A 22,644-nucleotide genomic window follows, 5' to 3' on the forward strand; every position below is an offset into this window, starting at 1 on the left:
TTTCCCCAATACTTCTCTACAAAGTACAGTCCAGGTCCTCAAAACAAGAGATAAGAATTAATTCCTCTAATCTGGTTTCTCTTCCCATTATTTCAGGGTTCTCAAAAAAGACAGAGACTGACATCCCAAACAGATCTATCAAACATCTTTTATTGTATATTCCATCACTATTTACCCAAATTACAGTTAGAATTATGATGGAGATAAAATCCCTGTTTGGGCAGAAGTGAATGAGAGGGGAAAATGGGGTGGCTCCAGATAGCTTTCCCATCATTGCCCTCCCTATGTTGTCCACATATTGAAATTGTGGTCTGCTGTATAGGCTCTTCCCCCACTCTCTCTGATCTTACATAAATTATGCATTCCTCTCTTCAGATTTTGACTCCCGAAAAAGGTGGTGGGAAAGTAAAGAGCACAGTCACCAGGAAAAGACCTATCCTCTTCATCCTTCAATGTTAATTACAGAGGGTAGAAAGGGGTGGATAATGGCCAAATTATCAAAAGCAAGACTGGACAACTTCAGAAGTACAGGATCTATTTTTGATGTTTGCCAGTACTTGAAGACCCATTTATAACACAGGATTACAGCACAGACATATGCATTATATGTCTATAACACACATAGACATACACATGCTAAGATTTAAGAAGGATCATTAGTTTCTGCAGATGCTCAGTGTAGGCACTTATGAACCCATTCTGAAATACCTCACTGCTTCACAACTTGGTCTCTTGGTGTTTAGTGGAGTGCCTTAGACTTTATCTCCTGTTCTAATCCACCTACTCTACCTATACCTCATCTCAAACTATTCAGAAAAGAAATAAGTTAAGTGTCAGAAGTTGGGTCACCCTTAAAGCAATTTTCCTAAATCTGGGACCCTCCAAATATCTTGAGTCTGAGGGTCTCAAATGATAATTCTTGGCTTGTACCTTTTGAAGCAAGGAGACATTATCAGAATTATTTGATCCTGCCCCACCCCATATACTTCCTTGTTGACTTCTTCTTCCTTCTATAAAAATAGCTCATACTAATATGGGCAAAGAATGCTCAAATGTTTCTTGGGAAAGTACAGCAAAAAGGTTTTTTTTCTTGCTGCTGCAGAACTTGTAAAACTATTTGGCAGGATATGAACAGCTGTATCTAAGACTGCCTGAGCCAACTGCTTAAACTCTGTACATGGAAAAGCCCATTTAAAAAAGCCCAAACTTACTTCAGAATGTTAAATGACTGGGGAAGATGCCCAAATGGGAGGAGAGAATTCATTCCCAGGAAAAATTGTCTTCCATAATGATGCAACAGAGAAAGCAGGTAGGCATTAACCATCTACTCACTCCAGCTGAAACCACTTAAGCCTTTGCAGTGTTCTATCAAGGAGAACCACTCTGAAAGCTTTAGGTAGGCCAGACCTCTTGAATCAAATGCTATTCTTCTCCTAGCAGGAGGCAATTGACAGCCCTAGAAATTCAATTCAGCACAGGGGTTTTCCATCTAGCCTGTAATCTCATGACAACATCTGTTTCAGGAATTAGCAATCTGCAGACTGCTTGCCAACTCTTTCCTCAAGTTGCAAAACCCAAAGCAACAAACCAGTTAATCAGCTTGCTGGCAGGGACCAGATCCCTCTTTTCCACTGATCCAACTTCAAGAGATTTGAACTAGAATAAAATAAATGGCTGAAACAGAATGGACACTCACTTGCAGTGACCAAGTTAACTATCACTGGTTTTCTGCAGCAATCTGCAACATGGTAATTGTAAGCCTTTCTTTTTTCTTGTCCCTCCCATTAAAGGAAGGGGAAATAGAGAGGAGGAGAACTGTGATACATATATGTTATGGATGAGTGAATTGGAAACAATGTGGACATAGGTACATATGTGAATAGGTGTACACAGCATCTAGCCCCTCACTCAGTTATCACTGTGGTCCTCCTTATGGGTTAACAAGGTTGCCCAACTCACTGATCAAATTCTTTGGCTATTCTGTGTTATCATCTTGCATCCCATGCGAAGCAGTAGATATATACAAGAGTGGGTAGAAGGCTTAACTTTTGGCTGGGTTAATCAGGGCATATCAATAACAAACCATTTATCCACATTCTGACTCATGTGTAAGAAAGTTGTACAGAGTTCCTTTATCTACTTCCTGCTTGGTTCAAAATAATTGGGTTTTTTTCCCTCACTCATTCTCCTCCACCCCCAGCAGGTCTCTAGCATTTTCTGGATTGAATGCAATAGCATCTGAACAGGCTCTGGAGTACATTGTGAATGTGACCAAGTCCAGCTCTGGTTGGCTTACTTGTTCAATGCTGAAAGACTTAAAAAAAACCTCTATTTCTCTTTTTACTATTTCTATCCTGCTTCCCTTCTGTGTAATAAGTTAGTATATATATAAAATAATCCTTTCTCAGAACTCTACAATGCGTTTGATGAGGTTGGCTTTGAAAAGACTATGCGTTATTAAATTAGTTGATCTTTAAGGTGCCCCCAGAATCTTTATTCCATGTTGTCTCTCCCTGGTTGCCTCGCTGGAATAACCAGACCAATGCATGAGATGCTATTGAATCAAGACCCCTGAATAAGTGTACTGGGATGGAACAGGCTCTCTCAGAATATGGTTCTAGGTAGACCAATTTCCAGGTTGATTTTTATGTATAATTTTTATAATCATGCATCTCATAATATCTTCACTGTCATTCCAAACACGTTTATTTCTATATTTTTTATTTTATAATTTAATAAACTATTTATAATGCATTGCTACCTGGATTTCTTAACTGGCTTTCTCCTGCTTCTGAAGGAAACTGCACAGCATACAGAAAGAAACTTCCTAGCCTAGGTAAACTACAGGTTGATGAGGCAACAAAGTGGTCAGTGGTATACCACCAGTAAGTTAGTGACTTGGCATGGGCTTTTCTGATTGTTAAGAATCAGTGAGCCTATAAGGTTTCACAAGACCAGTCAGTGCAGAGGTGGCTTAATTCACATAAAACTCAAGGAAGGGAATGGTATAACATATTTAGGCCATCTAACCCAGTGTTTCTCACCTCAGCAACTTTAAGATGTGTGGACTTCAACTCCCAGAATTCTCCATCCTTCAGCAGGAATTGAAGTCCACACATCTTAAAATGGCTGAGGTTGGTCTAACCATTCGCAAGAATCTGAGGATGCAACACTGAAGAAGCTAATCAGGACCACAAAGAAGGTGACACAAGCAGAGTAGAAGCTCCTGTTTCTAAATATATGTCAAAGTGTGTTGAGTTTGGGGAAACCTGGACAGGTGGCTTTTTTAAACCATTCTGGAATTTTGTGATAACATGTGAACCTCACGAGATTACTTTGAGCTAATTACTCGAAGTTTATTCACTGGGGAAACAATCAATGAGAAAAGACAAGATGATTCAGAGCGTGGTTCTTGTTTACATTTCACATTTGATCACTAAGAGTAGCTTACACTTCTTCCACAAAGAGGTGTGACAAATGTATATAAAGCACTTACTCAAAGCTTATCTCTATATAGTCATTGTTTGAGTTCACCAATCAGAACCTTGGAAAGTTAAAGCACTAAGCCAAAAGTATTCCCCTATCTGATTAAATTTCACTGAATAAATTAACAAGCAGCTATTACTCTAGCATTAGGCTGGAATAAACACGTCCACTCAAGGTAAACAAAGCCTAAGTTTTAATAGGGGTGGTGGTGTTGCAAGAATAATAATCTCCTCTTCCTCCTCTCCAAAGTGTTCTGTTCATCATGTGGATCAAGCACTTTCCTGATTTTTTTCATCCTGCTTGCCTACCTCCAGCTTTTATTCATTTTTTTCTCCTTAGTTTATTCATATTTGTTTATTTAAACATTTACAGAAACCGATCAGTTCACCTTCTCTCTCTTAAAGACAGTTCCTTAAAAAAGAATGCTTCTGGGACTATGGGCCCTCATGCAACTTCATCCTAAACAAATGAGTTTAGACGCACTTTCCCCAAACGGTTAATTCTCCTCTTTTGCTATGAAACATCTATATTCCAATTTCTATTCTCTCTTCCTCTTAATTTTTTCTAAACCCACCATTTTCCTAATAAGACCAATCTCAAGCTATAGGTTACACAATCTTAGTTTTAGCCCACCATGTTAGTTTTGCTGGCAACCTTATCTTGTGGGCTCTTCCTGGTTTCCTCCTACTAACGAAACTGTCAAAAAGGCATTTCTGTCCTATTACCTTAAAGAATGGAAACCATTGATGGACTATTTGCAAAATGCAGGTGGGGTGAAGCTTACATGGGGATTTGAAGATTAGATTATAAATGTAATGGGATATGTTTGGACAAAGAATTATTCCTACTTAATGTATTAAAAACTAGCACTTATGATAGTCTTATTATTTCTAAGACCAGAGATAGATTGGAAGTTATCTATTTTTCATATCTTTTTTCTTTTACTTTATCTCACTTTTTCTTTTACTTTCCTTTATAATTTGTATTTTCAATTTTCTTTTTCATTTCTAACTTTTAACTTTGTAACTTTAAAATTTCAATAAAATATAATAATAATAGAAAAGGCATTTCTGTCGATGCTGTGATTCTCAAGAATTAAAAAACAGAAGTATTCCAGTCAAGGGCATGCATGAGTATCTGCAAAAGGGTAAAGAAGAACATATCTTCGCAAAACAAAGGGAAAATGGAGCAAAGTGGGGGACGAACACACTCTCACCAAATTCTCTACCTTTTCAATTTAGGCACACACCCATCAGCAGTGCGCTACTCTTGTTGTAATCCTGGCACCCCCTGTGGTTGTGGGTCAAAATAACTTTCTTTCCTTAGATGACCTTGAACCTTTATTCCAGGAGGCCTGTGAATTCTTTCCACTTGGCCCAGAAAGCTAACTAGATGGCAATGTCTCCTTCATCTGTTCTATGTTGTACTCCTAAGTCTGAGTTGGTGAGAGACATGTTAGGATTCAAATCCTTAATACAGGACAAGGTTGTTTGGGAATTAAACATATCAGCCACACTGCATTTTTTTTTTAGTAGTAATCTTTATTGTCATTGTACTTCTCGTACAACGAAATTAAATGCCACCCCAGTGCAGCTTTAAAAATATAAAAACCAGAGAACACATAACACACATAAAACATATAACACAACCTTCACATTCCGTATTGCACAACCCCTGATGCTGCATTAATACCGCACTATACGATAGAATTCAGTATAGTTACAGCTCTAAGATAGAAGCTATTCTTCAGCCTATTCGTCCTTGTTTTTATTATCCTGTACCGTCTGCCAGATGGTAATAGTTCAAAAAAAGAATGTCCCGGTGGGATGGATCCTTAAGAATGTTTTGAGCCTTCTTAAGGCAGCGGGAGCTGTAAAGGTCTTCCAAAGAAAGGAGAGGGCAACCAATGATCCTCTGGGCAGTGATGGTAACCCTCTGGAGCGCTTTCCTATCTGCCACTGTGCAGTTAGCCTACCATACACAGGTGCAGGAGGTCAAAATGCTCTCAGTGGGACAGCGGCAGAAGGTCGCCAGCAGTTTTTCATTCAGTTGTTGTTGTTTCCTGAGAAGTCTCAGGTAGTATAATCTCTGCTGGGCCCTCTTAACCAAGGCTGCAATATGAGCGCCCCAGGTCAGGTCCTCCTTTATGGTAACACCCAGAAACTTAAAACTGGCCACCCGCTCCACTCGGTCTCCATTGATAACCAGGGGCTGGACATCTAATCTATTCTTCCTATAGTCCACTATAAGCTCCTTGGTCTTACTGATATTAAGAGCCAAATTATTGTCTCCACACCATGAAAGCAACCAGTCCACCTCATCCCGGTAGGCAGACTCATCTCCTTTGGAGATAAGCCCCACCACTGTTGTATCATCTGCAAATTTAATGATAATATTGCTGAAGTGAGTGGGGGTACAGTCATACGTATAAAGAGTGTAAAGTAAGGGACTCAACATGCAGCCCTGTGGTGAACCAGTGTTGAGAGTAAGAGCTGAGGAGATATAATTGTGTACAGTAATAATATACACAGATTAGTGGAGTTACATCCAATACAAAAAACGTACATTTTATAAATCTATTTATAAACATACTTAGCTGCTCCTCTCATCTCTTGGATCATTTCAATGTTCTGCTATTTGATCTTTTTTTCCCACTGAAAAAAAGAAAACACCTGTGGGAAAAAACAATCCACATGGAAGCAATACTTTGACTATGCAACCACACTTTCATAATCTTGAGTTGGCTTAATAAAGGTATGACCGTAACATTTTCTTTGCTTTCATTACCATACTCTCCCCATCCTCTTGGTAAGGGGGCCTATGAATGTGCCCTGTCCAACAGTTAAAGAAGTGCCTGCAGCAAGATCTCTTCTAGCAATGTCACCTCTTTCTCTTTCAGAAAGCAGGACATGGAGATGTTGCAAAGAGATAGATCATGTAGGCCTTTGGGCAAATGCTAAAAGGAATAAGTTTTGAAATCAGGAAGCATTCATAAGATTTTGAATCTTGTGAGCAATGAACCAGAGGCCCTCTCTTGTCACACAAGGAAACAATTAGAGATGACAAAGAAGAAAGATTGCAAACCTTCTCCCTACAATACTTTCCAGATGCCTTACGTACAATATGCATGATGTTCAATTCTTTGGAGTCCAGCAAGCCCCTAGAAATGATAAATGCAGGAATGAAAAAGAACACAAAAGCATACTGGTTTTCATATTAAAATCCTGTTTCCTTCATGATTCCCCATTCAAGAGAGCTGATAAACACTGTTGCGCAGGCCCAAAATCTTACTTGGTAGCCAAGGCAACAGAAGGATGCAAATTCAACAGATGGCAGAGGAAAAGATTATTTTGCCTTCATATCATTTTATAAAGCTTTGCTTCTACAGTACTAATTCATCTGTATGAATACAAATAAATGAATACAAATAAACATTTGGTTTAATTGACTTCTTCCCCCCAAAAAACACGAGGAGGAAAAAGAACATTGCTTATTATAAAACGATTCAGAGACACAATTATTTTTGAAGACTCTAGAAACTTCCATTTGTCCTAGAAGGGACTGATATCAGCCAGAGAAAGCTAGCTGTCATTTATTATGGTTAGTTTAAATTTATACTTGCTTATGTAAATCTTCAGAAGCAGGCCTCTCTAATAAACCAAAGCATGAAAACTCTAAACCAACAAAAAAGGACATCTATGTACCAGCCTTCCTGGGTCATCCTCATCTTAAAAAAGCTCACCTCGGCATTAGAACCTAACAATGGAGAAATCTCTGGCTTGACATTCCACTAATTTATCAGAAACACATCTGAAATCAAGTGCTGTGCAGAACACCTCTGACCTGGCAATTCCACCCAAACTAGCACTTTAAATGTGTTGGGACTACAGCTGTTAGAATTCCCATGCAGCATGTGGGTGGAAAAACTGGCAGTTGTATTCCCTAGAATACAATTACCTGGGAGCATGGCAATTAAACACAGTGAATCTTAAATCAAAGAATAGATGTTTTAGGATCGCAGTAAATAAAAAATCTGATAGAGCAGCAGCTTCCAGACTGCAATGATTAGGCCTAGCTTCAGCAGGACTGTTCCAGCTCTTCTGGTAATGGTCAAGAAAACTTATGATATAAACATTGATTTGCATATACTAATACACATTATATACTTCATAAAATACCATGTTGGTTTGGACCTTCCAAATATCTGGCCGTGGCATTGAAAGCTATCTTCAGAGTCTAAATGACTCTTCTAACCACCCATGGAGGAGTAATAAAAAATGATCACATGAACCATTCTTGTTCTTACTTGCAAGGCGTGAACTTGCAAAGCAATAAACAACACCTTCCGGAATTGTATTCCAGGAGGACACATGTGTATATGAATATACTCTTTTGAACCTCCTTGACTAATCCTCACAGGACTGGATAACTTCCAAGACTGCTTTTTCTTTCAAATAAAAAAGGATATATTCAGTACTATTTGTTGGCAAACATGACAGAATGAAAGACTTAATAAAAGTTAACCCTTCAAATTTATCTATAGAATGTTTGTTTCTGCTTTCTGCTTGCCATTTAGTTGGTCAACTCCCAATCCACTGCCTGATTTTCAAGGGTCTTTCTTTCTTGCCTGCTCTGGGCATAACAGTCACTGTTCACACATGGAACTAATGATAGTTGCCTGTAATAAAGCAACCGTATTGCAAACATAGGCCTATTCCTTTGATAAAATAGTGTATTGGGGAACCCATTCACCTCTCTATAATTGAGTGCTGCATAATAGTGCCAACCCTTTTATGTACACTATTTTGTTCCACAATTAGAAAAGGAGAGAAAAACCAACAAAGGCACTGTTTTTTTCAGCCACCACTGTGATTAATTCTGCATTTTTAATGAGCAAGGCTGCTACTTAGGCTGGTTTGGTTATGTCCTTGTTTTACTGATTTCTTGTCAATGCACAACAAAACCCAAACTATGATAATTGGGGACTGTTTCATCAGCAAAAGGATTCCTACTATTAATACAAGGTTGGCTTGGAAAAAGCACCATAGCATTATAATTACTCAGTGAATTCATAGTTGTGCCACCAGTTTACAATTGCAAGAAAATATTTATAAAGCATTTTAATTAACACTGAAAACTTCCAATCACACAAGGTAGACCATTGGTTCTCAATGGGGGCGGTACCGCCCCGGGGGGCGGTGGGAGGATGCTGAGGGGCGGTGAACTTGTTTTGGGCGGTAGGGGGGCAGTGGGCATGTTTTGGGCGGTAGAGGGGCAATGAGCATGTTTTGGCATTCGAACTTAATTTTAAAACTCTCAAAAAAAATTGTTAAATCGATTATCCGGTTTACACCATTTGTACTAGCAATAAAACGAACTTACACGATGGCTGTCCTCACGCACTTCTAAGAATGGTGAGACGAATTTGTATTCTAGGTAGGATGACCGTGAAGAACTCGACACTACGATTCTTCTCCGATCCCAACCAGCACAGCGCATGCATCAGCTGTTTTCCCGTGCGATTAATCGCAGCGCGTGCGTTGAGCGTCCTTTCAATATGAATGTTTGATTTGACCCGTGTTTCTTGAGTTGCTTTTTGTTCGCTTCATTTCTGTTTTTTCCCGAGTTTCGATTTACTTTCATTGTTTATTTGGCCAGTCGGCTAGGTAAGTGCGCTTATTAGTTCTTTATCGTGGTTGTGAATGATTAATTTTGAGAAATAGTTATCTTTCCCTCATCATATTTTGCAGCCACCAATGATGTCGGTTAATAAAAAGAAGTGTTGTCAATACAGTTCCACATACTTGAAGTTCGGATTTGTTCCTTCGCCGTCGAACTTGCAACTACCCATGTGTTTACTTTGTAACAAAGTGTTATCTAATGAGGCAATGAAACCGTCTCGTTTGCAGGAGCATCTGCAAAAAATTCATCCTGACAAACAAAATAAAGATTTGTCGCTTTTCACGAACATCAGAGACAAGTTTCTGAAGGCACCGTCTGTCTCAGGCTTACTAGCAATCTCATCAAAAAAATGCGACGATGGTTTGATAGCCTCTTATAATATATCAAAATTAATTGCCAAATCGGGGAAAGCTCATACCATCGGCGAAGAGTTGATACTGCCGGCTGTCAAGGAAGTTTTAGAAACGGTTTTGCACCATCCAGCCGCATCCAATGTTATAAAAAATGTCCCATTAAGCAATGATACAGTGCGACGACGAATTAATGAGATGGCTGAAGATGTTGAAGCTTCCTTATGCAAACTTTTGATACCCACCGAATTTTCTCTTCAGGTTGATGAATCAACCTTGCCAAGTACTAATGAGGCTTTACTGTTAGCGTACGTCCGGTTTGTGAAGGAAAAATTATTCAAGAGATGCTTTTTGCAAGAAGCTTGATTGCAGATACTAAAGGTGAATCTATTTTTAATACTGTCAAAGATTATTTTAAAGAGAAAAATATTCCTCTTGCGAACATTATGTCTGTTGCCACCGATGGAGCTCCTGCAATGGTGAGTCGTCATCGTGGGTTCATCACCCTTTTGAAGAAAGAGGTACCAGGTATTTTAGCTATTCACTGCGTGATTCATAGACAGCATTTAGTTGCAAAAAACGTCAGCGACCGTTTGCATCAGTCATTACAATATCTCATCTCTGCTGTGAACAAAATTCGCAGTAATGCTCTCAACGATCGATTATTCGGGCAGCTGTGTAAGGACAATGATGAAGAATTCAATCGCTTGCTTCTACACACCGAGGTTCGCTGGCTTTCCAAAGGCGCCTGCCTCAATAGGTTCTGGAATCTTTTCGACTCTGTACTTGAGTTCCTCAAAGAGAAAGATGTAGCTCTGAGAGACAGATTGCTACAATTTAAGATTGATGTTGCTTTCATGGCCGATTTATTCGCAAAATTCAATGGAATTAATTTGCAGCTTCAAGGCGAAGAGCTCAATTTGATCACAACAAAATCTGTTATTTCTGCCTTCCTAAAAAAACTCACTTTGTGGAAGCAGAATTTTGGTCGCAACGAGTTCAGCCAGTTTCCAATCTTGTCGGATCTGCATAAGAGCAGTGAAATCCCCTTCGATGAAACACAAGTTTACTGTCAACACCTTGAGTCTTTGCACAAGGACTTTTCTGAGCGTTTTGAGGATATTTTGTCCCTGGAAGTCCCTCAATGGGTCATGAACCCTTTTATGAATATTGAGACAGCAGAGGTTCAGATTCAGGAGGAATTGGCCGAACTTTCAACGAATGAAACTTTGAAAGCCAGCTTCCAGAATGGTGATCGTCTCACAGAATTTTGGCTTCAAAGTAACATCAATCGCCTCTACCCAGGACTGTGGACTATCATCAAAAAATTTTTAATTGCCTTCCCTTCCTCCTATCTTGTCGAGCGAGGATTCAGTGCTGTGACTGATCTAATTACAAAAAAGAGAAGTTGACTCCAAATCGTGGAAAGAGGGGACTTGCGCCTTCATCTCTCTAACAATATTGAACCGAACGTTCAGAAAATGGCTCTGAACCATCAAGCACAACCGTCCCACTGACATAAACAAGCATGTTTCATTGATAGTACTCTTTTAGCGTTTTTGCTTTTTTTTAAATTATCTAATTAAGAATAAAGAATTTTTAAACATTAAAAAAGCATTTGCAAAAAAAATAAAAAAATAAAAAGATTTTTAAAAACAAGCATCAAAAAAATAAATAAACGTATTTACAGCATTTTGAAATAAACGTATTTACATAAAAGAGCATTTAAGCATTTTTTCTGCATTAGTCATTTTAATTTTAATAAAAGGAATCCAATTACCTTCCAGGGCAAAAGTATCGAGTTAAATTGAACAAATTTGGTGTGTAAGAAAAAAATTACTTAAAATTTTTGCCTTTTATAATTCAGTAACTCCCCCCCCCCATACCCTAAATTACAGGATTTTCACAAAGGGTGGAGTTGAAAAATTTTCCGCTCCTTAGGGGGGCAGCAGTTTCAAAAAAGTTGAGAATCACTGCTCTAGAACCTCCAAGTTGGATAGCAGATCTACTGTATTAATCCTAGGTCATACTGAGAGGATTAATGGGGATCAGATAGCAAAACAAAATATATTAAGGGGTTGAGAAGAGGACCAAGGAAGCCCTGAATGGAGATGATGAGGTTCTGAAGAACAAAGAGAGGAGTTTAAAGAACAAAAGTCATTGTATGAATCTGTGTACAGATGTGCTGAAAGCAAGACTAGTTTGCACAGATAGAAGAGTACGGAGAAGTACTGTATAGTGAATGGCACTGATGTAGATTTAGCTGTGTTTCCTTTTTTTTTTAATCTCGTGCCTTTGATTTATTTGGCTAACAATTTCTTCTTATTTTTTGTGGTCCACGTGACATTGTTTACTCTGAAAGGAAATAGTATAAGGGGTAACTACATCTGATTAGCTTGATAATGTCAAGGATCATTTGTCTAACATCCAGTTTTTCAAAGTTATAAGTCACTGTGCTTTTAAAATCTAGAGAAAAGCTGTATGGAGCAACTTCTCCAAATCCAAGGGTGCCATACCCTGCTCACCAAAATTAAATTTTCATATGACAAAATACAGTAGCTAAATACCATCTGTATTCCTGTCATGTTATCTCCCAGACATACAATCCGTGCCTGGAGGTGATAAATGGTCTAGAAATAGCTGGAGTGAAACAGGTAGTTTTCACACACAGACTTTCTCATATGGGCATGGGGAAGAGAATTGAAATAGGTTAAACTGCTGGCAGGAGAGGAGCTGTTATTAGAGTGGAAGAGATGAAAAGGAAGAAGATGGCTGGAAAACTAAGTTGGATTTAGGCGGTTTTAGCTGCTGAAGAATTGCCTGTTCTAGGGTGGACTGATTATCACTGAAGAACTGTAGAGCTGGACCAAACTTTGAGGGGCCATGTCTACCAAGCACAGAAGTCTCAAGGGAGAAGAGGATTTGGAGATCAGTGTGCTGCTAGCCATGAGGAATTGCCAGCTAAGTTTATCTGAAGCTCTTGATTAACTCTATACATACTTAGCTATGGCTTAAATTAGGCACACTGCTAACTTATCTGAAGCCCTTGATTAACTTTCTCTATATTAAGCTACAGTTTAAGTTAGGCACATGCCTAACCTCTCTGAAGCCTTTGATTAATTTTATATAATTATCTTAAGTTAGGCACACGTTGACAGCATTACAAGCAGGAAAACAGGTAATCACTGAACAGCAGTCATGGAATAATTTAGTGATTTTACTGCATTTTAACCTTTTTAATGGTAGAAACCAGAAAAGGGAGGGCAATCCAAAGATCTGTTTATCTGCTTTAGCTGGCTGAAAAAGTCAAACTCTCAGAGAAACTGAAGCTTTTCTCTGTTGTAATGTTATGAATGAAGAGAAAATCTGAACGAGTGCACGACAGCCCTTGTATGCTGCGACTTTGAGAGGTCCTGAGAACCCTCACGTGCACCTCTTGCGATAATCCCAATATAAATATTATGGAATCACAGTAACTTAATCCTACAGAGTATTTAAGTAACTAGCACAGTCACTTTCTGAACAAAATAAAGATGTTTATTAAGAGAATAAACCGAAGGGAATAAAACAAGACTTTTAAAATAATAACCTGGAATATCTTAATATTCTGTGCTTAGTCCATTATTTAATAAAATTTTGCTAGCTAGTGAATTCTCAGTAACCTTTCTCTCAAATTACCATATTTTTCCGACAATAAGACGCCCCCATGTACAAGACGACCCCCACTTTTCCAGCCCAAAATTTAAAAAATCAATATTTTAAAAGTAGTGCAGAACACATTTTTATTTAGTAATTAGTTAACATTTACCTGATACACTCGGTGGGAGGAGGTCCAAACCAGCTCTCTGCAGCTCTATTTCCAGGCTCTTTTGCATAACTGATTACATTCAAGCACGAGTGAAACTGCCGATAGCTTGTCTCTGCAATCAGCCTTCCTCTAATTGGTTTGTTCAGCATCAGCTGACGTCAATTACATCAGGCTCGTGAGGAGGAAGTCCGTTTGGGAGACAAGCTATTTCACTCGTGACTGGAGGCTAGCAATAGGAGGAAGCCTCTCTGCAGAAACAAAGTATGGGCAGTTTTGCAACTGCGCGATTCTCGGCTGACTTCCTTGAATAAGACGCCCTTCAGTTTTTAGGGTAAGGATTTTAGAAAAAAGTATCGTCTTATAGTCTGAAAAATACGGTAGATTCTCCTATATTCTGCCTTCCCCAAACAAATCCCACACATCGAATATTATACAGTCAATCTTTCCTGTTCATTTCATTTCTAAAAGAGTTCCCTCTAGTCAGATCTTTTCTTTTTCCCAAACCCTTGAGACCCACTTCACACATCATATAAAGCTATAATCTGCTTTCTTTGGGTTTGACTTAATGTGTTGTGTGAACTTACCTATTTGTGGTTCATTAAACAAACAAGCAAACTTTAGTTTAACCCGGTGTCTGAATCGTACCTGATGCAACCACTACCATGTAACGCAGCATCCTGCCACCTCAGCAGGATTCCCTCAGTCTGGAAAGCTAGATCCGTTCCCAACTGTTCTCCTTTCAGTCAAAAGCCAACAAGTATTTTCTTGTCTGTCCTATCAATTTCACCATGCCTTCAGGATGAGATGGTTTAAGGTTAGATTCAAGTTACATCTTGATTCCCATTCCAAACATATTCTCTGTGTTAGCGTGAGATTAACAAACTACCTATACATTTGATTCCCTTCATTTCAACAACTGAATGCAAACCTACACTCCATTAATAAATACTAGTGCTGTGCAGCACTTAAGAGTGGAAGGTTAAAATTAAGAAAGCTTTGGTTGAGGAAAAACAAATTGGAGAATGCAGAGGCACTTGTAAGGAGACTTGATCGGGTTTTGCACCAAGTTGTGTCACATAACCTCAGTTTAGCCCACCAATTTAAGGAGGTTTCAGTTCATAAGGTGAGATATAGGGAAAACAATCTCAGCATGAATGAATCTCTTGGAGGAAGCGTCAGAAAACGCTGGGAGCCTTGAACTGCTGGAGATCAAGGCTGAGGTCCTACATTATCTAAAGGAAGAAGAGGCATCCATGCAGAACTTGTCTGGACCTAGACAACACTGCCAATTTGGTTTTAGGCATTAATCACTCTTCCTTCTCTCTCTCTCCCCTTGTGTTTGTCTACTTTGGTGGGATATTCCTGTTAGATTAATATGGAATAAACACCACACCCCAGCACATCCTTCCTTTCATTAGTAAATGTTTTTGCAACATGCTAATGTCTGTGGCTATGATGTGAACCACGTGATACCCAGTTAGTCAGTGATTCAGCTTTCAATTTTCCCAACATTGCACCAATATGTTTAATTACTCAAATATAAGGAAAGAGCTTTGGTTTCTTCCACAAACTTCTGCTTCACCCTGAAATGCATTAGTGTTGGCACATCTTGCCAAAGGGAAATCGGACATGACTCAAAGAGCAGCATGACAGTTCAGATATTTTCATAACTTCCCACAAAACAGCAAATCAACGGTCTTGGTGGGACTCTCTTTTCGGATTCAGCCCTACCATGGAGGGACTTTTTGCAATTGGTTATTCATCCAATTGTAATAATAAATAAAGCTTCTCCCATTTTGCTTCCAAACCTCTGCCATTCTTTCCCTAGATGCCCCATGGTTGGTGTATCTAACATATTGACTAGTTCACATTTAAGTGGGTTCATCCAATTAGGTTCTCCATTCTGTATCAAGGTCATATTTTTGGTGCTGCCACATATTTTGTAATAAATCCTACATTACTTGAATGAGTTTTGTTTAAGCCTGATTGACTCATGAAGGAGGCACAGATCCCAGGAAGAGAAGAATGGATAATGCTCATATACAGTCAGGTCCAGAAATATTGGGACATCAACACAATTCTAACATCTTTGGCTCTATATACCACCACAATGGATTTGGAATGAAACAAACACAATGTGCGTTAACTGCAGACTGTCAGCTTTAATTTGAGGGTATGTACATCCAACTCAGGTGAATGGTGTAGGAATTACAACAGTTTGCATATGTGCCTCCCACTTGTTAAGGGACCAAAAGTAATGGGACAGAATAATAATCATACATCAAACTTTCCCTTTTTAATACTTGGTTGCAAATCCATTGCAGTCAATCACAGCCTGAAGTCTGGAACGCATAGACATCACCAGACGCTGGGTTTCATCCCTGGTGATGCTCTGCCAGGCCTCTACTGCAACTGCCTTCAGTTCCTGCTTGTTCTTGGGGCATTTTCCCTTCAGTTTTGTCTTCAGCAAGTGAAATGCATGCTCAATGGGATTCAGGTCAGGTGATTGACTTGGCCATTGCATAACCTTCCACTTCTGTCCCTTCAAAAACTCTTTGGTTGCTTTTGCAGTATGCTTTGGGTCATTGTCCATCTGTACTGTGAAGCGCCATCCAATGAGTTCTGCAGCATTTGGCTGAATGTGAGCAGATAATATTGCCCGAAACACTGCAGAATTCATCCTGCTGCTTTTGTCAGCAGTCACATCATCAATAAATACAAGAGAACCAGTTCCATTGGCAGCCATACATGCCCACGCCATGACACTACCACCACCATGCTACACTGATGAGGTGGTATGCTTAGGATCATGAGCAGTTCCTTTCCTTCTCCATACTCTTCTCTTCCCATCACTCTGGTACAAGTTGATCTTGGTCTCATCTGTCCATAGGATGTTGTTCCAGAACTGTGAAGGCTTTTTTAGATGTCGTTTGGCAAACTCTAATCTGGCCTTCCTGTTTTTGAGGCTCACCAATGGTTTACATCTTGTGGTGAACCCTCTGTATTCACTCTGGTGAAGTCTTCTTTTGATTGTTGACTTTGATACACATACACCTACCTCCTGGAGAGTGTTCTTGATCTGGCCAACTGTTGTGAAGGGTGTTTTTTTCACCAGGGAACGAATTCTTCGGTCATCCACCACACTTGTTTTCCGTTGTCTCCTGGGTCTTTTGGTGTTGCTGAGCTCACCGATGCGTTCCTTCTTTTTGAGAATGTTCCAAACAGTTGTTTTGGCCATGCCTAATGTTCTTGCTATCTCTCTGATGGGTTTGTTTTGTTTCTTCAGCCTAATGATGGCTTGCTTCACTGATAGTGACAGCTCTTTGGATCTCATCTTGAGAGTTGACAGCAACAGATTCCACATGCAAATAGCACACTTGAAATGAACTCTGGGCCTTTTATCTGCACATTGTAATTGGGGTACTGAGGGGATATCACACACCTGGCCATGGAACAGCTGAGAAGCCAATTGTCCCATTACTTTTGGTCCCTTAACAAGTGGGAGGCACATATGCAAACTGTTGTAATTCCTACACCGTTCACCTGAGTTGGATGTACATACCCTCAAATTAAAGCTGACAGTCTGCAGTTAACGCACATTGTGTTTGTTTCATTCCAAATCCATTGTGGTGGTGTATAGAGCCAAAGATGTTAGAATTGTGTCGATGTCCCAGTATTTCTGGACCTGACTGTAAGACAATCCACTCTTAAAATTGCCTATTACAACAAATGGACTTGAAAAATTATTCCATTTCATGAATGAAAAACCTTTTTCAATGTTAAATGCTGAGATGAGGAGAAGGTAAACCTAGAAAGAGAAGGAATTCTAGGTGATGTAATGAAGATTGTAGCTCAGGGCTGGCAGGCTGCGGTATTGGAGTCTCTGATCTAGGTAACTTCATAAGTGCAGAGGTTCTGGAGAAGTAAGGTTTGTAGATTGGCAGGCTTCTCCTGTTTTACCTACTTATATAAGATTGCCCTGTGTGGGAATCTGGTTTAGCAGGTAATTGATGCCTTTTCATAGAACAATTTATTTGGCTGACAAGGAAGTGGTTCTCTGTGATGGTGGCTTCTTGTTGCTAGCTGGCTGGTTGGAAAGGTGGTGTTCTTTTCCTGTAACTGTTGAATGTACCGTATTTTTCCGACAATAAGATGCCCCCATGTACAAGACGACCCCCACTTTTCCAGCCCAAAATTAAGAAATCAATATTTTAAAGGTAGTGCAGAACACATTTTTATTTAGTAATTAGTTAACATTTACCTGATACACTCGGTGGGAGGAGGTCCAAACCAGCTCTCTGCAGCTCTATTTCCAGGCTCTTTTGCATAACTGATTACATTCAAGCACGAGTGAAACTGCCGATAGCTTGTCTCTGCAATCAGCCTTCCTCTAATTGGTTTGTTCAGCATCAGCTGACGTCAATTACATCAGGCTCGTGAGGAGGAAGTCCGTTTGGGAGACAAGCTATTTCACTCGTGACTGGAGGCTAGCAATAGGAGGAAGCCTCTCTGCAGAAACAAAGTATGGGCAGTTTTGCAACCGCACAATTCTCGGCTGACTGCCTTGAATAAGACGCCCTTCAGTTTTTAGGGTAAGGATTTTAGAAAAAAGTATCATTTTATAGTCTGAAAAATATGGTAGATTCTCCTATATTCTGCCTTCCCCAAACAAATCCCACACATCGAATATTATACAGTCAATCTTTCCTGTTCATTTCATTTCTAAAAGAGTTCCCTCTAGTCAGATCTTTTCTTTTTCCCAAACCCTTGAGACCCACTTCACACATCATATAAAGCTATAATCTGCTTTCTTTGGGTTTGACAATGCGTTGTGTGAACTTACCTATTTGTGGTTCATTAAACAAACAAGCAAACTTTAGTTTAACCCAGTGTCTGAATTGTACCTGATTCCGTCTTATAGTCGGAAAAATACGGTAGTTGGTTTTGGGTTAGATTGAAAAGAAGAAGATGGTAGTTGACCTAGATGATGGTTAACTGTTGTGTGATGGTGGGGAAAATGTGTTGAACTGATGCGTTAATGTGGGGTCTTTGTTTATGTCTAGATAAGGTTTAAGTCTGTTGATTGCTGTTTGGTCAGAATATCATGATGTTTCTGTGCACTTATCTCTGGCTGTGCTTATCTATAAAAATAAGGGGCATCAAGTATAAGAATGTATGTGTGAACATATACCGTGTGTGAAAGCACACAAGCATATGTGTAATGGATGTATGTGGAAGAGCCAAAGTACTGGGCCAAGATTTTCTTAAAAGCTGTTTACTGAATAAATTGCTATTAGCTGAGCTCGCTGAACACACTAGGCAATAAACCATGATTGGTTCACACAACCCACCAAACCAAAATCAAACAAGCCACATTATGGCTTATCACAATGAACAGACCCAATCGGTGTAAAACAAGATGGAGATGGCAATAGCCTTGACAACATTTTACTTTGAGGCAGCCTACTGCTCAAATATCACTTTGAGAAAGACTCCAGCCCTCAGGTTGAAAATGTTTCCATGGGTCTAATTTAGACCACAGGCACTTCCCCATTATTGAGGCAGCACTGCTGTCCCCGGAGCCAACCCCTCTCCTGCTTCCGCTGCATCTGTGCTGAGTCACTGCCAAATCTTATGTCCTGATTTGAGAATGTGCTACTTGTTTTAGACAAAGTTGGTTTCCCCCTCGGATGCTGATGCTGCTCCCTTTTTACCATGTCACCAGCCAGTGGGGAAAACATCCACCAACACGGCCCTGAAGCTCAAACAGGATGGGTTGGCGTGGCTTCAGGACTTCACCTGGATTTCTTTGGGCTGATTCACATACCCTCCTCCAACAGTTCATCTCAGCATTTATTTCCCCAGTTAAAATAATGTAAAAGAAAGAAGCATATGAGAAGCCACAACAACAACAAAAAACCCCAAGAAAAAGAAAGGAGAATCTGCTATGACTGTTCAACGTGTTAGGTCCTGTGGAGCAAGATATATAACTGCTGGAAAGCTACCTTTCTTATTTCAGGGAAAGAGTGACTGAAAGAGAAGTGCAGAGAAACTGGCAAATAAGCAAGAAAATCCCAGTTTCTTGACACCCCTCATTATTTAGTGGAGATTGCAATGAGGAAAAACTGGGCCACTATATCTAAAAGTAAAGTTCTTTGATGCCATTTCAATATACCCTTGATAGAGAATTGTGCAAATATGACTTCTTTTTCCCTCAAATAGAGAGGTGAAGGTTCCTCTCTCTCTGGCTGGAAGCCTAGAGAGATGTGGTTGCCAAAACAGGGGGAGGGGAAAGGTCTGAAAAGATCTCAGGAGACGAAGTGCTAACAGAGGGGGCAAATGCTTAGAAAAAATGACAGCAGCAACAGAGGCTGGCTAGTGATCGGAGGGGAAGAGGCATGCACCTGCTTCTCAAAACTCCTAAAATACATCTCTTGCCACACCCGCAGCAGCCACCTGATCTCACCTCCAAGAAAGTGGATGAGAAAGTGTTACACATTTTACACCTTTTGAAGCCATGGTAAGACACGGTTAGCTTAGGAGGGGAAAGACTGCTTTTATTCCAATACACTTAGCAATGACTTGAGGTTGTTTCATTGACAGGCTGGGCCTGTAACGAAGCTGACAGCGCGTGACTGAGAAGAAAGATGCATACAGTCAGAGTTTGATGGGGATTTAAGCTCTGCCCAGAAACACATTTCCCTTCCTTATATATATAACCAGACCATTAGAAGAGGAGATGCTGAGCTCTAGCCAGGGCACTCTTGCTGAACTCTGCTAGGACCAGAGAGAACAGGCCAACAAGTAATTTTTCTGAAGAGCACAAGAGGAGATGCTAGCAACATCATCTGAGCTAGAACAACAGTGTCAGGGGCTAGCTGGAAATAGGTACCAGGTGGTGTTAATGCTCTCTCCTTTTCAGCACTCATAACAGAAGCGGCCTGGCCAATGGAAGAAAAACAAGTGGACGCAAAACAAAAGGAAGGTGTTGTCAGTCCCAGAGGCCTTGAGCTGGAAAGTCAAAGTCTGCCACCCGACTGGTTAGTTAGCTACTGAAGCCAGATGCATCGTACACATATGCATCCACAGTGAAGCCTCAAGAAATCAGCTGATTGGGAGGGCGGAGCTGGCGTCGTGGCGGTACAGCGGGCGATCTTGGGCTCCCAGGATCGCAGCCAATATCTCCCCCCCGGGATGGTCCTGATGGACCTAAGCCGTCCCGTAGAGATGGTGATTGTAAAGGGCGCGTCCTGTAGATCCCAGGGACATCGCAAGTCCCAGGTCGATCCAGGAGAAGCTCTTAAAGCCGGCGGAGGAGAGGCAGCCATTTAATGACTGCGAAAGCCAGGACGGCTCCAAAGGAAGAAGGAGAGGGTGTGTCAACCAGGTGAGATGGACCTTTACTATTCAACTATTCTTAGAGAACACCTTAAGTAACTTAAAGAGATTTTTAAAAGTGAAGAAAAGTGGATTAAGCGGTGAGATTGAGCCTTATAAAAAAAAGGGGGAAAAAATCTTTGTTTTTCAACTTTCTCTTTTTAGTGGAATTGGTAAGATGTTTTTCTTTAAAAAAAAATATTTTTAACTGGACTGGCTTTCTTTTTTTAATACTCAATAATCTTATTTCAAGCTTCTTTTTTGATTAAGATTTTTTTTATTGTCATAAGAAACCTATATTTTTTGTTTTGGAAACGGGGAAAGTGGAGTTAAGAGAAAGTAAATGAAAGAAAGTTGCACTGCCATCTAGAGGCTTGATACAGTGTTTCTTTTCATTGTGATGTATACTCAAGGACTTTGGGCTTTCTAAAAAGATAGTGGGATGTGCATGTTTATACAGGTGCCATCCAAATAACTATAAATAAGAAAGCGGAGTTGAAAGTGATTTTGAAAATATTCAAGATGGAAAGTTTGATTTAGTCATAAGAGCCTTGTTTAGTGGCAGTAGCTCTTCTTTCTGGTAGAAGCTTTGCTTTGCTCTCTATTCCCCCTCCAGCTGGACTTTTAAAGAGACCTAGCCTTTCCCCTCCTCTTCTTTTTTTTTTTTTCTCTTGGCAAGAACAAAGATAAAGAATCCTTTGACATAATGAAGGCCTATACAAGGGGTTTGATAAGAGACTATACAAGAAACATAATGCAGAAAAAGATTTTTAAACTATCGAGGATGACTATAAAAAAAACTGGAAAAAGAGCTGCAGAAATTCCCGCAAAAAAAAAAAAAAGACATCAAAGCTAAAATGGACTTAATTAAACATAAAACGGGATCAATGGAAAAGGAAGAAATAGCACAAGAAATCAGAAACACTAAACAGAACTATTTTGAGGCTTATAAACTGAGAATCAAAAAGGGTTAATCAATTGATAAATGAAGAGGGACAGACTTGTTTTTGGTAATGAGGGTGAGAAAAAGATTATACAAGATTATTATGGAAAATCGTACTAAGAGAATACTTAAGAAGAAGAAGTAAAACAATATTGAAAGAAATTACTCCAGATGCCTAAAGAAAAAACGAGGGGAATACAACAATGATGGAACTGACAGAAGCTTCAAAAAAGCAGAATGTTTGAAAGGACATTTATTATTGCTTTCTCTTATCCAATAATATAGAAAAAGGAATAAACAGCTAGATATTTTGGGATATTGAATGAAAAGGGTGAACTTAAAACTATGCAAGCGTCTGAATAAGGTATAAAACTGAAATATATAGTAAAGAATTGTATTCGATTGTAAACGTTTTAAGATATTTGACTAAAATTCATACATGGTTGGACATAGTAACATATAGATTTTAAACTAGAGATATTCTTGTTGAAACATGTAGTGAAGAATTGAAGTATGTTTTGATAGTGGTTAGAATTGTATCTCTTAAGAATTGGAAGAATGAAAAAGTACCTATGCAGGAGGAAGTTATTGAAAACTATGGAATGTGCAGAGACGAGTTAATTGACATTTGAAATTAGAGAGCAAGAAGATAAGCAATTTTATATGATATGGGATTTGTTTTATTAATGGTTGGATGAGAAAATATAGTAATGTAATGGATTAGGAAATTTTATAATAGAAATTTGATATTAATTACTATATATATACACATATATAATCGATGGATAAAAATGTATTACAAATCCTATAATGAAAGCTAAAATTTCTTGTAATAAATGATGTTATAGACTAGTTATAAATGATTAATTGATAATTGATAAGTATACAAATATATTTTGAATAGATGATATGAGAATTTATATAAATGAGTGAAGATTATGAAAGGGGCACTAATGATTTGGTAACTGGTTGACACACGGTATAAAATGGAAGATGGT

General features: G+C 39.3%; 1 protein-coding gene across 5 annotated transcripts in view; it reads right to left on the reverse strand.

Moving 5' to 3' along the window:
• The window catches only part of B4GALNT1 (beta-1,4-N-acetyl-galactosaminyltransferase 1), a 58,299-nt gene that overhangs the window by 30,481 nt on the left and 5,174 nt on the right, over positions 1–22,644 (reverse strand). The window contains exon 2 of one of the 5 annotated variants that reach the window (XM_088137974.1): positions 6,079–6,140. The exons of the other annotated variants lie outside the window; for them this stretch is intronic. Coding sequence (XP_087994100.1) covers positions 6,079–6,107 — 29 coding nt within the window. The 5' untranslated portion in view covers positions 6,108–6,140. The remainder of the gene's footprint in view (positions 1–6,078; positions 6,141–22,644) is intronic. 5 annotated transcript variants of the gene reach the window in all.

The sequence above is a fragment of the Python bivittatus genome, unplaced genomic scaffold, assembly GCF_059951505.1.
Source record: "Python bivittatus isolate LINGU-HERP-01145 unplaced genomic scaffold, Pbiv_v1 ctg000220_np1212, whole genome shotgun sequence".
NCBI lineage: Eukaryota > Metazoa > Chordata > Lepidosauria > Squamata > Pythonidae > Python > Python bivittatus.